At 35.5% G+C, this 14,699-nt stretch overlaps 2 protein-coding genes across 2 annotated transcripts; both read left to right on the top strand.

Annotated features, from left to right (window-relative positions):
• Positions 1-3,549: 3,549 nt before the first annotated feature.
• On the top strand, positions 3,550-8,871 carry LOC120261845 (protein ALTERED PHOSPHATE STARVATION RESPONSE 1-like). The gene is made up of 4 exons (XM_039269849.1): positions 3,550-5,135; positions 5,970-6,166; positions 6,673-6,896; positions 7,405-8,871. The coding sequence occupies exons 1-4, from the start codon at positions 3,917-3,919 to the stop codon at positions 8,177-8,179; spliced, it is 2,415 nt and encodes an 804-aa protein (XP_039125783.1). The 5' UTR covers positions 3,550-3,916; the 3' UTR covers positions 8,180-8,871.
• Positions 8,872-10,305: 1,434 nt separating this feature from the next.
• LOC120261727 (protein disulfide-isomerase-like) lies at positions 10,306-14,625 on the top strand. Its single transcript, XM_039269709.1, has 11 exons — positions 10,306-10,558; positions 10,739-10,769; positions 10,857-11,144; positions 11,247-11,435; positions 11,558-11,683; positions 12,508-12,645; positions 12,744-12,863; positions 13,018-13,135; positions 13,428-13,540; positions 13,918-14,153; positions 14,377-14,625. Exons 1-10 carry the CDS (start codon positions 10,365-10,367, stop codon positions 14,146-14,148), a joined length of 1,548 nt encoding a protein of 515 aa, XP_039125643.1. The 5' UTR covers positions 10,306-10,364; the 3' UTR covers positions 14,149-14,153; positions 14,377-14,625.
• Positions 14,626-14,699: the final 74 nt, after the last annotated feature.

Genomic DNA, 14,699 nt, shown 5'->3' with positions numbered 1-14,699 from the left:
TTGATATTTATTTTATTAATAGTGAAACAAAAAAGAAAGAATAAATATAGGAAGAAATATTATTGATATTTGGTTGAGAGATAAAATTGTGAAATTAAAGACATTTTTTTAATATGTTTGATTAGAGGGAAGGATTTTGTAAGTTTTAAATTAGTTAACACTCATCAAAATTCGATATTTAAAAAATCGAAATTTATTTTTTTAAATAATATTTTTTATTAATATTAATACTTTTGTATATTTAATTGTTAGATGTATTTCAATAGAATTAATTAAATAACTTGGGATTGGGCTCATTGCCGTCTAAATAGTGAACACAGGCTTAAGGGGTTTTAGCAAAGTGAAAGAAATGAATATGAGTTCAGAAAACTCTCAAAGAAAGGACAAATATTTGCTGTTAAGACAAAAGATGAAAGAGAAGCAAAAGATGAAAATGAAATTAACAATGTGAAATTTTTTAGGAGAAAATTACCTACCTTGATTTTTCAAACCGATTTAAAAAAAATATTAGACAAACGTTACTGGTTAATTAACAGATAGATACATAAAATATACTAGTTAAAGTGATTTATCAACCTCATAGAAATAAATCACTTTATCCAACGAGTTAGTGCATGAATCTTTTATAAAAAATTTAGTACCTTAGAAACATGGCAAGTGAGTAATTATTAAGTTATGCTTTGGTTTTTATGAACAATACTTTAATAATTTAAAATACTTTTTAACAATTTTATTTTTAATTATATTTTTATTAGGTCAATGACTTTATCTCAAAATTTTTATTTTTAATTCCATTTTTTATTTAAGAAATTATAATTGAATTTAAAAAAAAATAAAAAATAATAATATTACTAAATAGAATATTTCACAGTGTGAAAAAAAATCATATATATATTTATATAACTATGAAAAACTCCATGAAAGATTTATTTATATAAAACAAAAATAATAAAAGAGAATGTGATCCACCAACCCACTTTATTAACCCCATAAATTTGAAAGAAGAAAAGAACAACAACAACAACAAAGAAAAGAAACAAAAGCCGACAAGCTTTTCTTTCTTATCTCTTTCATGGTTTTGAATGAACCTGCAACTCATTTCCTCTCTAAAAACAGAGTGACAGTGATTGAGCTTGCTTTGAGAGGAGTAAACAAAGACAGAGAGGACCATGAGCTTCATTTTTTGAAAATTCAAAAAAATAAAATAAAATAAATGCATAATAATAAAAAATAGGAAAAAGGAAAAAAAAAGGTCAAAATGAGAGGGCATTGGGAATGGAGTGCAAACAAAAAAAAAGCTCATAGAAATGGGGTCCAATATTAACTTTTTGTGTCCACTCTTTTGTACATCTCTCTCAAGTCCCAATGCTGTTGTTTTTATGGCTTTAAAATTTTGATTCTCTTTTTGTGAATTCATCTTCTGCTTATTTTTAGTGAGTTTTCATTTTAAAGGTTTGAATGGATTTAATGCCCTTGGTGTGCTTGAATTTCTGTTTTCTCTTATTTTCAAATCAAACCTTTTTTTTTTTATATAAGGATGAAAGCTTGTCATAACAATTGGATGATGGACTAAATTTTGTATAAAATGTTTATATTTTTATTCAAAATGTGAGTTTGAACATCACTTTATGTAGGGTGAAGGAGTAATCGAGTTAAAGGATTAATAATAATCTAATTAGAGTTCATACCAAACATTTTTGAATGAAAAATAAAAATTTTATCTATAAATATTACTATTATTTGTTAATAAATTGATCCACAGGATAAAAGTTTAATTTTTTAAATAAATAATTTTGAGTTCAAGTTTTATGTATAAAAAAAACTCAAAGAATAGAAAAAAGTTTATATACGTAATGAAACTCTCAAAAAATAATTTTTAATAATAATAATAATAATAAAGTTAAATTTTAACGGATATGAACGGATTTAATGTTTACTGTGTGCTTGAAGTTTCTTTTTCTCTATTTTGAAATTAAGCTTGCTTCATTGTGAAAGTTTGTGATATAGGATTGGATGATGGGTGAAGCTTTTATATTAATATTATTTATATTTTACAGACTAGATATATCACAAATATTTAGTAAAAATTAGCAAATTAAAAAGGAAAAAATCACAACATAAGAAAAACACAAATAAATAAATAAAATTAAGTTTAAGCTCACCAAATATAGTAGTGTTTACTGAAATCATGTGTGTTTATTATTTAATATTATATATAAATAGGCTAAACATTTTTTTTTTTTTTAGAAATGCGACAAGCGTCGAAACCAAGGGATGAACACGTTGGGAAGCCACGCTAACTACCGAACCGTGCCCTCACCTTGCGCGAGATGTGGATCAAACTCGGGGAGCCACATCCGACACTCGAGGCAAACACCCTACGTAAGAGACCCGATGCCAATAGATTAAATAGTCGTTAGCGGCTAAACATTTTCCTGCGTATGTCCGCTGAAAAGAAAGAGTATAAAAAAAGAATGAGTTGGTGTTGTTTTTGATTTTTTTTTTTTTTTAATTGAGAACACATGGGGTTCACACACATATATATTTAATATTTTATCAAATATAATTAAAATTTTAGATTTCATTGGTAGCTTAATATTTTAACATTACAAAATATTAGTAACCGTGAGAAAAATATTTTTTTTCTTTAGAAAAGAAAATTCAATCATCCATTATTGTTGATTTTTTATAAAAGTCTAATGCTAATGTCCACCCATAATCTATTGAAGAAGTATTTAACTTATAAACTAAATCATTTTGACTAAAAAACATTAAATATATAAAATAAATAATTCCCAAAAGCTAACAAAATTCTTTGTTATTAGGTATGTGTTAGATAAGTGACATATATTGTGATTTTATAATATGCTTAGATGTCTCAACTAATTTTAACTTGCAACCTAATATTAAACCTATCACTCTAATTAGTATGTTTTGGTTATGCCTTCAAAACACACATCACTTACACTTGCCAAGTAGGTCAATGTTAGATGGGTGGGACACAACCAACAACCTTAATCACTCTCTTGAATTTTTTTTCCTCAAAATCTTATATTTAAGAGTTTTTTTTTTTTAATTTTCCATATTCTTAGAATTAGAAGAAATTTCTTGCTACCTTTTTTTGTATTATTTTCTCCAAAATTTATTATAAATAAATTCATTTTTAATAATTATATAATACCTCAATTAATATTTTTTTTAAAAAATAAACTAAAATAAATACATTTATACTGATTGTGAACTCATATTTTTGGTTAGGCAATACTGGTGGCTTATTGACTATGCTCAAAACGGGCTCGACATTCTGATGAAAAAAGTCATAGATTAGGGGTTTGGACTTGATATCTAATCCATATTCATCCCGATGAAGGTACATGGGTGGGTCTTATTGTCTCATGTGTGCACATCTACATGCTTATTGCATTTTGTAAAAAAAAAAACTAATTATAAAATTTACATAATTAAAAATAAATAAATATTTATTTATATTGTTAGTTATTAAGTTGTTTGCTATCAACACCATCACTTCTTTATCACAAAAGTTAATCAAAATTAAGCCAAGCCGAGCCGAGCCGAGCCACCGCCTTTCGGTACCAACAGTGGCATTCTAGCAATTTAGTTTGAAGTACAGGGTCAAACACGTCAAAACACGTAAAAATTTTCAGAGAAGAACATCGGCGCGTGGATCGCCTTCAAAGCTCCAATTTCTCGCTCACGAAAAAATCGCCGCTTCAAACTCGCCCTTTCTTTTCATGCCCTTTTTTCCGTTTCGTTTCCCCTTCGATCGCGTGAAACGCTATTTATAACCCAAACCCCTCTTTCTTGGGAAACGCTAACGCTTCTCCATGAACGCCGGCGAGGTCGCTGATCTAATGCCGGCCTCCGACGAGCTTCGCGCCTTTCTAGTTACCCAGTGATGGGCTGCGCGGGGTCCAAGGAGGAGGACTCGCCGGTGCTGGCCCTTTGCCGGGAGCGCCGGGACCTGATCCGCGCTGCCGTCGATGGCCGCTACGCTCTTGCCTCCGCCCACGCCGCCTATTTCCACGCCCTCGCTGCTGTCGGCGATGCCCTCCACCGCTTCGCCCGTGACGAGCTTATCCCTATCTCTTCCTCTCCTTCTTCCCCTCACCTCACTCTTCCCTCCTCTGAAGGTAAACCGAAGCCGTCTAGATCGTCCTCCAATGGTGCTGCGTCTTCGTCTTCGTCTGCCACTCCACTCTCGCATTCCCTCTCCTTTGATGGCTCTCATATCCATTTATCTTCCGATCCTCCATCGGAACACAACGTCGAAGGTGAACGTGATGATGTTCGAACTCGATCGCCGTCGCCTTCACCGTCTCCATCACGGGCGGCTCCTTCGGCTATGCCGAGCCCGTACTATAACTACATGAGATCATCTGCGATCCCTACCATGGTATATGAAGAGAACCCCTACGCGTATTCCTATGCGGGATACGGTGGTTATGGGTATAGCTACCCGCCTTATGGTGATCCTATTGGATCGCCGGATCCGCCGGGGACGGATGCTGCTCGCCGTGATTCCTCTCCTCCCCCACCTCCTCCCCCAGCGGGCTCGGCTTGGGATTTCTTCAACCCGTTCGATTCGTATGAGCAGTATATGCCGGAATATTCACAGTTTCGGATGAGCTCGGTGGTGAGTAGCCCGGATTCGGATGAGGTGAGAGAGAAGGAGGGCATTCCTGATTTGGAGGACGAGATGGAGCCTGAGCCAGTGAAGAAGATGGAGAAGGAGAAAAAGGTAATAGAGGAGGACTCTGGCGCTGGGACTTCAAAGGCCGTGGCTCCGGAACAAGAAAAAGAGGAGGTGAAGGACGTGGTGGAGGAGAAGGAGAGCAAGGAGAGTGCCTCTGAAGGTGAAAAATCTAAGGGGAGTGGGTCGGGAACAGAGGAAGGACATGTAAGGCGGAAAAGTGTGAGCTTTGAAGAGGATGCGTCACTAGCTACGGAGGCGAGTGGTGTGACGGCATTGTCAGTGCACGCGACGAGGAATGTTATGGAAGCTGTGGAGGAGATCAAGGAGCAGTTTAAGTTGGCTTCAAGGTTTGGGCAGGAGCTATCGGTAATGCTTGAAGTTGGCAAGATGCGGTACCGCAGTGCCAATGGAATTCTGAGAGGTTGGTATTCCGTTGATTTGCTTATCTGTGCATTTCTTAAATTGTTTGCTGTTCTTTGTAGCAACTTGGGATGGTTTAGTTTGATGTTGATAGGAAGAGAGGATTATTTCTTAGGATTGCTTTAGCCTGATCCTAAAAAAAATAAAGAGAAACCGTTTTGTGATTGAAGGGATTCAAAGTGTTCTGCTCTCTTTGCTAGAAAATGTTTGCCAAAGTGTGCAACTTTCCTCTGCAACACAATTGATTTTAGGGAAATATGGTCCCATTGCTAGACTTGAATTTTATGTTCCATTTTAAAATTTTTAACTCTTGTATGTTCTTCACTGCAGTGATTTTTATTTTATCTGAATTGAAGGGCATCATGCTATCGCCATGCCATTCCATAGTAGGTGCTCTGTAATTTCTTGTTGTTTAAGATCCTAAGAGTATTCCAAGTCAAAATGTGACGGCCGCTAGAATATGATTCTTCCTCAGTTTGTTAAATTGATATTGTCCATATGACCAGTTCTTCATTAAGTTTGATTAGTGGAGAAATTTCTAGCTTTCTCACTTAGCCCATTCTAGTCATGCTAATGTCATCAGTGTATATCTGACTTGTTACTATGTACAGGATTTAGATGAAGTTTTCCTTTTCTTAGCTTACAAGTTATTAAGAAGTTGTTGAATAGCCTGTCAAAAGATAAAAATAGATGCTCCTGACTGTATAATTTTCGTTGTTTACTGCAACCAGCTAGAAAAGATACCGTTTCTTTCTCTATCTCATGAATTGTTCAATTACGTGAAGTAATCACTTATAATTTTGTGGAATTGTGAATCCTGTAAGTCTTGTTGCAGCAATCTTTTCCTGGATCTTGGATTTCATGGCTCTGCCAGTCTTGGTGTCTTCCCAAAATTCTTATGGTAGTGTGTTGGAAAGGAACAATATGGGTCATGCAGCTTCTGAAAGTCACACTAATATGAAGTTTAGCAACCTTTCATCAACTCTGGAGAAGTTGTATGAATGGGAGAAGAAGCTTTATAAGGAAATTAAGGTACTACTTGTAGTAATTATGTACTATAAATCATAGAATTGCTTTATAAAAACCTTAGAATGAATTTCTACCTTTTCTGGTTTTTACCTTTTTTGTTAAGCTCTATTAAATTAGGCTTTTATCCCATATTAATTGATCAATGTGAGGTATAACTTGAACTCCTCAATAAATTTTGAAAACTTGTTCCAGTTATTTCTTTGTATACATTTTGTGCTTCAAAGTTGAATTGCCCACTTTGGCCAATAGCAATTTCAGATTTATATACCAAGCAATGTGTTAGTTACTGTTGCACTCCTGATTGCAATATGGACATTAGAAATCATACAAGATTATATATAAACTAATGGATTTTTTCCTTTATTGTCAAGAATATAACTGCTAACTTGTGCTGATGGCCTGATATGTTCCGTTTACTATCCTATTGGAACGAATGCATTTCTAAAGAATTTGTACCATTTCATTTGAGGTCAAACTTTCTTTTAAAATTGCTTAGGTGGTTGTGATAGGAGGAAGAAAGACTTCGGGTCATTTATGATAAGAAGTACATGGAACTGAAAGCTTTGGATGACAGTGGAGCCGAGTCAAACAAGATTGATTCTGTTCGGGAATCAATAAGAATTCTTCGCACAAAAATAAGCATTGTTCTCAAATCTGTGGATGTCATTTCAATAAGGATGCACAAAGTTAGAGATGAAGAGTTGCAACCTCAACTGGTTGAGTTAATTCAAGGGTATGAATGTTCATAGTTCGTTTTTTACTTGTTCTACCTTTAGTATGTTCAACCCAATTTCTTGCTCTATCACTATCATTAGTTTTCAGTTGCATTGATTTAATCTGACATTTGTTTGTTGAGTGTATGCATGTGTGTACAAGCTCATATTTCCATGAGTTATTATTCTGGTGGTTATTGTTGAAATTGCTTCCCTGTTGTTAGTGGTGTTCAAGTAAGCTTTACGACTTAAGTACTTAACTACCTGGTTTTTTTCTGTAGAATGAAACAACACAGAAGGATTTCATGGAGAGTATGATGAGGTTTATTAAACAAGAGTAGAATTTTACCTAAAGTCATAATGTTAGACATGCTGGAACTAAAATTTAATTCTTGAAACTGATAACCTTTCTTGAGTCATTCTAATCCTAATTGCAATGGATGGTTTTAGGTGACGTAGAACATCCTTATCTGGTACCCTACTCTTGCCAAGCTTAATTTGAATGCAAAATCATTATCTGGTGTGCAGGTTGATAAGAATGTGGAAATTTGTGCTCGAATGCCATCAAAAGCAATTTCAGGCCATAGTTGAAAGCCAAAATCAAAATTTTATGGCTAAAACAGCAATCCAAAGAAATTCTGTAGATAAGGCCACAATAGAACTAGAACGGGAATTGTTACACTGGTGTTCTTCTTTCAATGAGTGGATCCAAAGCCAGAAAACTTATATCGAAACCCTGAATGGATGGCTGATTAGGTGGCTTCCTCGAGAAGAGGAAGTAACACCTGATGGTGTTGTACCTTTCTCACCTAGCAGAATTGGAGCTCCGGCCATTTTTATCATATCCAATGATTGGTTCCATGCTATGCAAAGGATCTCAGAGGTTGAGGTCATTAGAACAATGCGTGCTTTTGCTGCAAATGTGCATCAACTTTGGGAGAGTCAAGATGAGGAACAACGACAGAAACTGAAAGCTGAATATTTGTCCAGAGATTATTCTAGGAGGCTGAAATCTCTGTATCAAGAGAACAGCAATCTGAATGTTATCTTGGCCTCTGAAAACAACCAGGCACCCATTGATGATCGTGTGTTGGCACTAGACTCGATCAAGAAAAGAGTGGAAGAAGAGAGGGCCAAACATGCAGAAGCTGTGAAGCAAGTTCAAGAAGTAGCTTCCGGCAGTTTGCGAAATGGCCTTGTGCCGATATTTGAAGCATTGAAAAATTTTACTTCAGACACATTGAAAGCATATGAAGGGCTTCGAATGCCTGATGAAATAGCACAGAGCGCCGGCACCACTTAGTTACTCTATCATAGTGCAAACTGGGTCAATTGCAATACTTCTAGCCCATATGATGGGATTGCAAGTGATATCCTTTACAGCTAACATATCTATATATTCACAGCTAATATTCGGAAATGATTGGTATTTGGTGTGCCCTCTTCGGAGACAGAAAAATGCTTATTGAAGCGGAGAATGGATGGAAAGATCGGTGTATCATCTCCGCGGGTTCTTGAGGTACATTGATGCTAGCTAGTTAGAGGAGACAGATGTGTATATAAATTCATTCATTTGTTCATTGGTTGTAGAGTAGTAGGAGTTCCTCTGATGCTTTCTTGCAGAGCTGGTCATGGCCATGGATTAAGAATATCAAGATATGGAAGAGCTTTTTGGTGACCAGTTGATTAACCAGTAACATATCATTTCAGTTATTCAAAGGAGGTTTATTTTATCATCAAGCTTCTATTTTGTGAATCATATTAGGGTGAGCTGCAAGGGAATTTTGTGTTTAACCCTAAAGCAGCAAAGAAACCATTCTTTCCATGTTCTATTATGCTTATGTTTAATGTCTTATTAAGCTTTGTTGTTGTTGTTGTTGTTGTTGTTGTTGTAAATGGGAGATATGATCCCCTGTTTTACTATCATTTTCTATTGTTGAACATTAAGAGCAGGCCCTTTCTTCTTAATCATCATCATCACCATCATCTTTGAGTTGGCAATTTGGCATGTAGTAGTTCACATGGCACCCCATCTGTATTTGAATCCATATTTTTCAGATCTTCGCTCTAGATCCAAACTTTGGTGTGTATAATAAAATTTATTCATATTTTCAAAATTATCATTATTTTCGTGATGACATATACATATAATTATGCATTTGTATACATATATAGTTTCTTTAAACAACAAATCATTTATCAAAAAATTTACTAACCAAAAGATTTATATTTCAGTTGTAACGGATCACCAGTTGTGAGTGTGCATTGATTTGAGAGCGTATGGAATAAATGACAAAATTTTTTTTTACCAGATCGATAGAAAATTAGGATTTAAATAAATGTCCACAAGCAATTCGCGGACTATGTGTATATTTATCAAGTCTAGCTACGGCATGTGAAGATGGTTCACGGGAGCCAACCAACGATACGACAAACTAACTCACTGGACCAATGTCGCCCAGAAAGTAGACTTGCATCAAAGATGCTTTTTTATATTTTATATTTTATTTTATTTTTAATATTCCTGTTGAGCTCACGGTGGTAGTTAAGATTGCCTTAGCTCACCAGAGCTAAGTACAAGTTTAACTAGACCGGATTAAGGCATCAGGCCTGAGTGACATATTTTTTTGGTGTACACAAGTCTCTGCGGAGCAAATGGGAGTAGGATCTGCATATGCATGGGTGTTGGGACCATTCATACATAACCTCAAATATACTCTCACTTGCGATTCAAATTTTCATCACTTGTGAAAGGTTTTAACAAGGATCTAAATACTATTAGACCATTTGATTGTCAGTCTCAATATCAACTTAATTAGTTTTGACATAAGTTCACATAAGCATGATGGGTGAGCTCACTTTGTCCTCGAATCATTTTTGAGGTAAGCTTATATTTATTGAGGTTGCTAAGTGAGAAAAACTCACTTTTATTATATGATAATAATCAAATAGTTTAAGTATTGGACACCCATGCAGAAGATAAAAAATTTGGTTCTCTTAATTGATGTGCAATAATAAAAAATTATATATTTTCCAAAACATGATGATTGGATTATAATAATAATATATATATATAAATTTGCGGAGTTCCCGCTAGAGGCTGCAGTTGATGTTATAGGAAAATAGTAATATTAGATAAATTTAATTAAATTAAAAAACATTGCCGATATATGAGAATGATTTTGATATTATGAAAAGACGTATAGAATAGTGCAAGAAAAAAAATTCCAAAGATTTATTAGACATGTTGACGTTTAAGACACTGCCCTCCGTTCTTCCTTACAAAGTCCACAGAACCTATACATTCCGATCACGTGATCCGCTACGCGTATAGAACACGCAACACGCTGAACATATACACGTGTCATAATTCTATTGGACAAGACCTTGACCCAGCTTGCCACGAGTACTCATCTTATGACCCGATCGCTGCGGTGCAGCGATCTCGGTTCACGCAAGAAGCCCTTCATCTCTCTTCTTCTCCTCCAATGGCGGTCTCTAGGGTTTGGATCCACTTCGCCGTAGCCGTTCTGCTACTCTGCGTCTCGCCGTTGAGGGCGGAGGAGACTGCGGAGGAGAGTGTAGTGGAGGAGCCTTCTTTTGTTCTTACTCTGGACTCGGGGAACTTCTCTGAGACTGTAGCCAAGCACCGTTTCATCGTGGTCGAGTTCTATGCGCCTTGGTAACGATTTACTTTGGTTTATCTCTTGTTTTGTGCTCTGAGAGTGTTGATTTCTGTTCAAAATTCCTTCTTGGTTGTATGCATCGTGTTTTGGGGAGTTTTGATGGTGTCTAATTTTAAGTGAGATTTTTGTGCCTTTTTTTTCATGGAGGAAATAAGTTTTGCTGGTTTCTTTAACAGGTGTGGGCACTGTAAGAGTCTTGCTCCTGAGGTAATGGTCATTTAAAAATGGAGGTTTTACTTGTTGGGAAAAAACTAATCTTTGCTGAAAGTTTGATTTTTTTTTTTTTCCATGTAGTATGAGAAGGCGGCGGCAATTCTTAGCAAGCACGACCCTCCTGTTATTCTTGCAAAGGTTGATGCCAATGAGGAAGCAAACAGGGATCTTGCCTCGAAATATGATGTGAAAGGTTATCCGACACTTAAGATTATAAGGAATGAGGGGCAGAGCATTGAAGATTTTAAAGGCCCTCGAGATGCAGAAGGTATAGTTGAATATCTGAAGAAGCAGGTTGGTCCTGCATCTTCTGAGATCAAATCGTCTGATGATGCCATTAGTCTTCTTGATGAGAAGAAAGTTGTTATTGTAAGAACTTATGTTTTTCATTTTCCCTTTGTTTAGTTAAGTGGTGTTCTGATTTTTGTTTTTTACTTGGTATTGATTTTGTTTGAATTGACTTGATTGCAGGTGGGGATATTTCCTGACTTTGCTGGCGAGAAGTTTGAAAACTATATTACCGTAGCTGAAAAATTGCGTTCAGATTATGATTTTCGCCACACTTCTGATGCTAAACTCCTTCCCCGTGGAGATTCCACTGTAAAACATCCCACAGTTAGATTACTTAAGCCTTTTGATGAACTTGTTGTTGACACCGAGGTATTTTTTAATCTCCATATTTAATTGATTTTATGGAGTCATGAAATTTATCTTTCCTTGTCTAAAAGGGTTTAAAAGGGTATAGACTACCCTTTCTCATGAGTTGCCTTTTTTGCTTGCAGGATTTTCAAGTGGATGCTTTAGTGAGCTTTATTGAAGTTTCCAGTACGCCTGTTGTAACCATGTTTAACAAGGATCCCTCTAATCATCCATATGTTATAAAATTCTTCAACAGCCCTAATGACAAGGTAAGGGCAGATTGTATAGACATAGACTTGTATGTATGGCATCATGCTTTCTATGTTTCTCACCTGTTTTATGTATATTGTTTTTATAGCTCATATTGAATAATATTCTCCGCTGCAAGTTTTAGTTATATTTGTTGTTTACACATAATTACATCTGGTATTCTTGGCATTCTTATATGACTAATAATGCAGACTTTCATCTCCTTGCATCATTGCTGTTTTAATAATGCAATGTTTAATTATTTGGCATTGTCACTTAAGTGCACTCTTTTTATGGCGTGTTAAGACTTTACATTAACCTTTATATATTTGTCATTGTCTTCTTCTTTCTGATTAACTTGTAGTTTCTCTTGTGAAGGCTTTATGTGAACCTTTATTAATTTCTCACTGTCTTCTTCTTTGTAAATGACTGAATTTGTCCGTCACCTGATTTTTTAATGGTGCTTTTTAGTATCTCACATCTTTGTCCTTAACTCTTCAGATGTTAATATTCCTATCTGGCTCCCTGCATCTTTCTCATTTACTTTGCAACTCGCATTTTAGATCTATATGATGCCCTGATTTTAATTTGGTATAGTGTGGTGATGCTACTGCATTATGTATCAGAGGTTCGAAATTATCATGATTTAGCTGCTTGCATCATTTTAGGGTAATGCAGTCAAAATTCCTAAATAATATTGGATACTAGAGAGTTGCTAGTAATATATCTCCTTGGTATGCTAATTTTTTATGCATGATTAATGTTTGAAGTTTGATATGGTCAAACCAATGGATTTGTTTTTCATCTACTTATGTTCTTCCTATTTGCATCTGGTAATTTACAGGCTATGCTCTTTCTCAACTTCAGCAATGAGGATTTCGAAGATTTCAAGTCCAAGTATCAAAGTGCTGCTGAGCATTACAAAGGGCAGAACATAAGCTTTCTTATTGGTGATATTGATGCCAGTCAAGGTGCCTTCCAGGTTGTTCCTTGTTGATATTGATTGATTCTTCTTTTTCTTTTGTTGCTTCTTGGATATTATTTGACAAGCTTTGCACTTGCGAATGAATTTCTTGACAGTTCTTTGGACTTAACGAGGAGCAGGTGCCCCTTGTCATTGTAATAAATTCTGATGGCCAGAAATATCTAAAGGCTAATGTGAAACCTGATCAAATTGCCCCTTGGCTGCAGGAGTTCAAGGTAGGTACTTCTCCCTTATCACAGGAGGGTCTAAACAAAGAAGTTTGATTATTTTCTCTTAATATTATTTGTCTTATTGATCTATTCTCATAAGCAGGAGGCTTCCTGCTCCAGGCTATTTATTTTATTTTAACGCTTGATGTCATGCCCTCAGGATGGAAGTTTGACACCATTTAAAAAATCAGAGCCTATCCCTGAGGTTAATGATGAACCAGTGAAGGTGGTTGTGGCCAACACCCTGGATGATGTAGTTTTCAAGTCTGGAAAGAATGGTTAGTTCATTTGTATCCTGTCTTGATTGTAATGCACATATAAATGTTTGCATCAAATATACTTGATCAGCTCATTGCACACATATTAACCTTTTCTGAAATTTTCTGTGGACTTGTTGGATCATGCTGCTAGGAATGCATGGTATTGTAGCTCTTAAAATTCGAGAATAGGGGACCTGTCTAGTGTTTGCAGAAATTTATATTTTTAATTTTTTTTAGCACAAGATTAGCCTTTTGTGATTATAAGTTGCTTCATTTGACAATACAGCAATGCACTGATTTTATGTTGCAGTTCTGCTTGAATTTTATGCCCCCTGGTGTGGACATTGCAAGAAACTAGCTCCTATTTTAGATGAAGTAGCGGTCTCTTTTCAAAACGATGCTGATGTGATCATTGCAAAGATGGTAATTTTATTTCATCCACTTAAGTGCTACACTATCTTCATTTCTCTAAGCTGAAGTTTTATTTTCATCTTCTTTTGCTGATTCTACATTTCTCTTTGTAAGTCAGTTAATTGATGAGCCAGTCTTATTTAATCTTGAATCTGTTTCATGTGATCTTGTCTTAGTCCTATATCTCCCAGAATACACTTTATGCTTTTATTTAGCACAAACACCTGCTTCCTCTCACTCTTTACCTACTTAGTGGTAGCATTTTTTATTATGCTGTATTGTTTCTTATCCACAATCCAACAAAATGTTAAATTGCATGAAATATACTGAATCAATTCTCTATTGATAACTTTGTTAATCACATTCTCCATTGTGCCAATCATTTGCAGGATGCAACTGCAAATGATGTTCCAAATGAGTTTGAGGTCCAAGGTTATCCTACCCTCTTCTTTTCATCAGCCAGCAACAAGCTCGTCCAGTACGATGGCGATAGAACAGCAGAAGACATGATCAATTTCATACAGAAAAACAGGGTGACCGACAAAGATAAGGATGCTGCAGTCGACCCAGTTGAATCAGTTGAACCAGTTGAACCTGACTCCATTAAGGATGAACTGTAACAAAGGTACTTTTCTTATCTACTTAGCTTTCTACTTGCATTCTTAAAATATTCATCGATGAACCAATGTAGCGCTTGCCATTTCTTTTTAAATAATTATAAGAAAGCCAGGCAATCTGCTCAAATTTTGAAACATGTTCAGGTCTCCCGAGGTAAATGTGATGAATTATAACCAATGTTTTTAACTCTTTGAATAATTGCTAATTGTAATTACTTGTTTTTTCTCCAGAGAGAACGGCTGATAATCTGGAGAGGCAGAGTAGATGTAGGGTCTTGTTTCACCACCCTCTTTCAGGAACATCAATAAGTGAAGTCTTGTAATTTTCAGAGTTTGCTTCTACAAGCTATTAAACATTTCCATTACCTTTTTTTTTTTTATTTTTTGTGTGATGAGTACTTAGATATCATAAAACTTTCTAGATTCAAATTGAACAATTTTACCCATAATAATAATTTTATAGCCGATGTGGGACTAAAAGGGTTAGTTCATTTGTAATTATTACATTACCCGGCTGATAAAGACACTGACCGGCCTAGTGGTGGAGAATGCCC

Source organism: Dioscorea cayenensis, chromosome 5 (genome assembly GCF_009730915.1).
Source record: "Dioscorea cayenensis subsp. rotundata cultivar TDr96_F1 chromosome 5, TDr96_F1_v2_PseudoChromosome.rev07_lg8_w22 25.fasta, whole genome shotgun sequence".
NCBI classification, from domain to species: Eukaryota; Viridiplantae; Streptophyta; class Magnoliopsida; order Dioscoreales; family Dioscoreaceae; genus Dioscorea; species Dioscorea cayenensis.
This window is presented reverse-complemented; position numbering and strand designations above follow the sequence as displayed.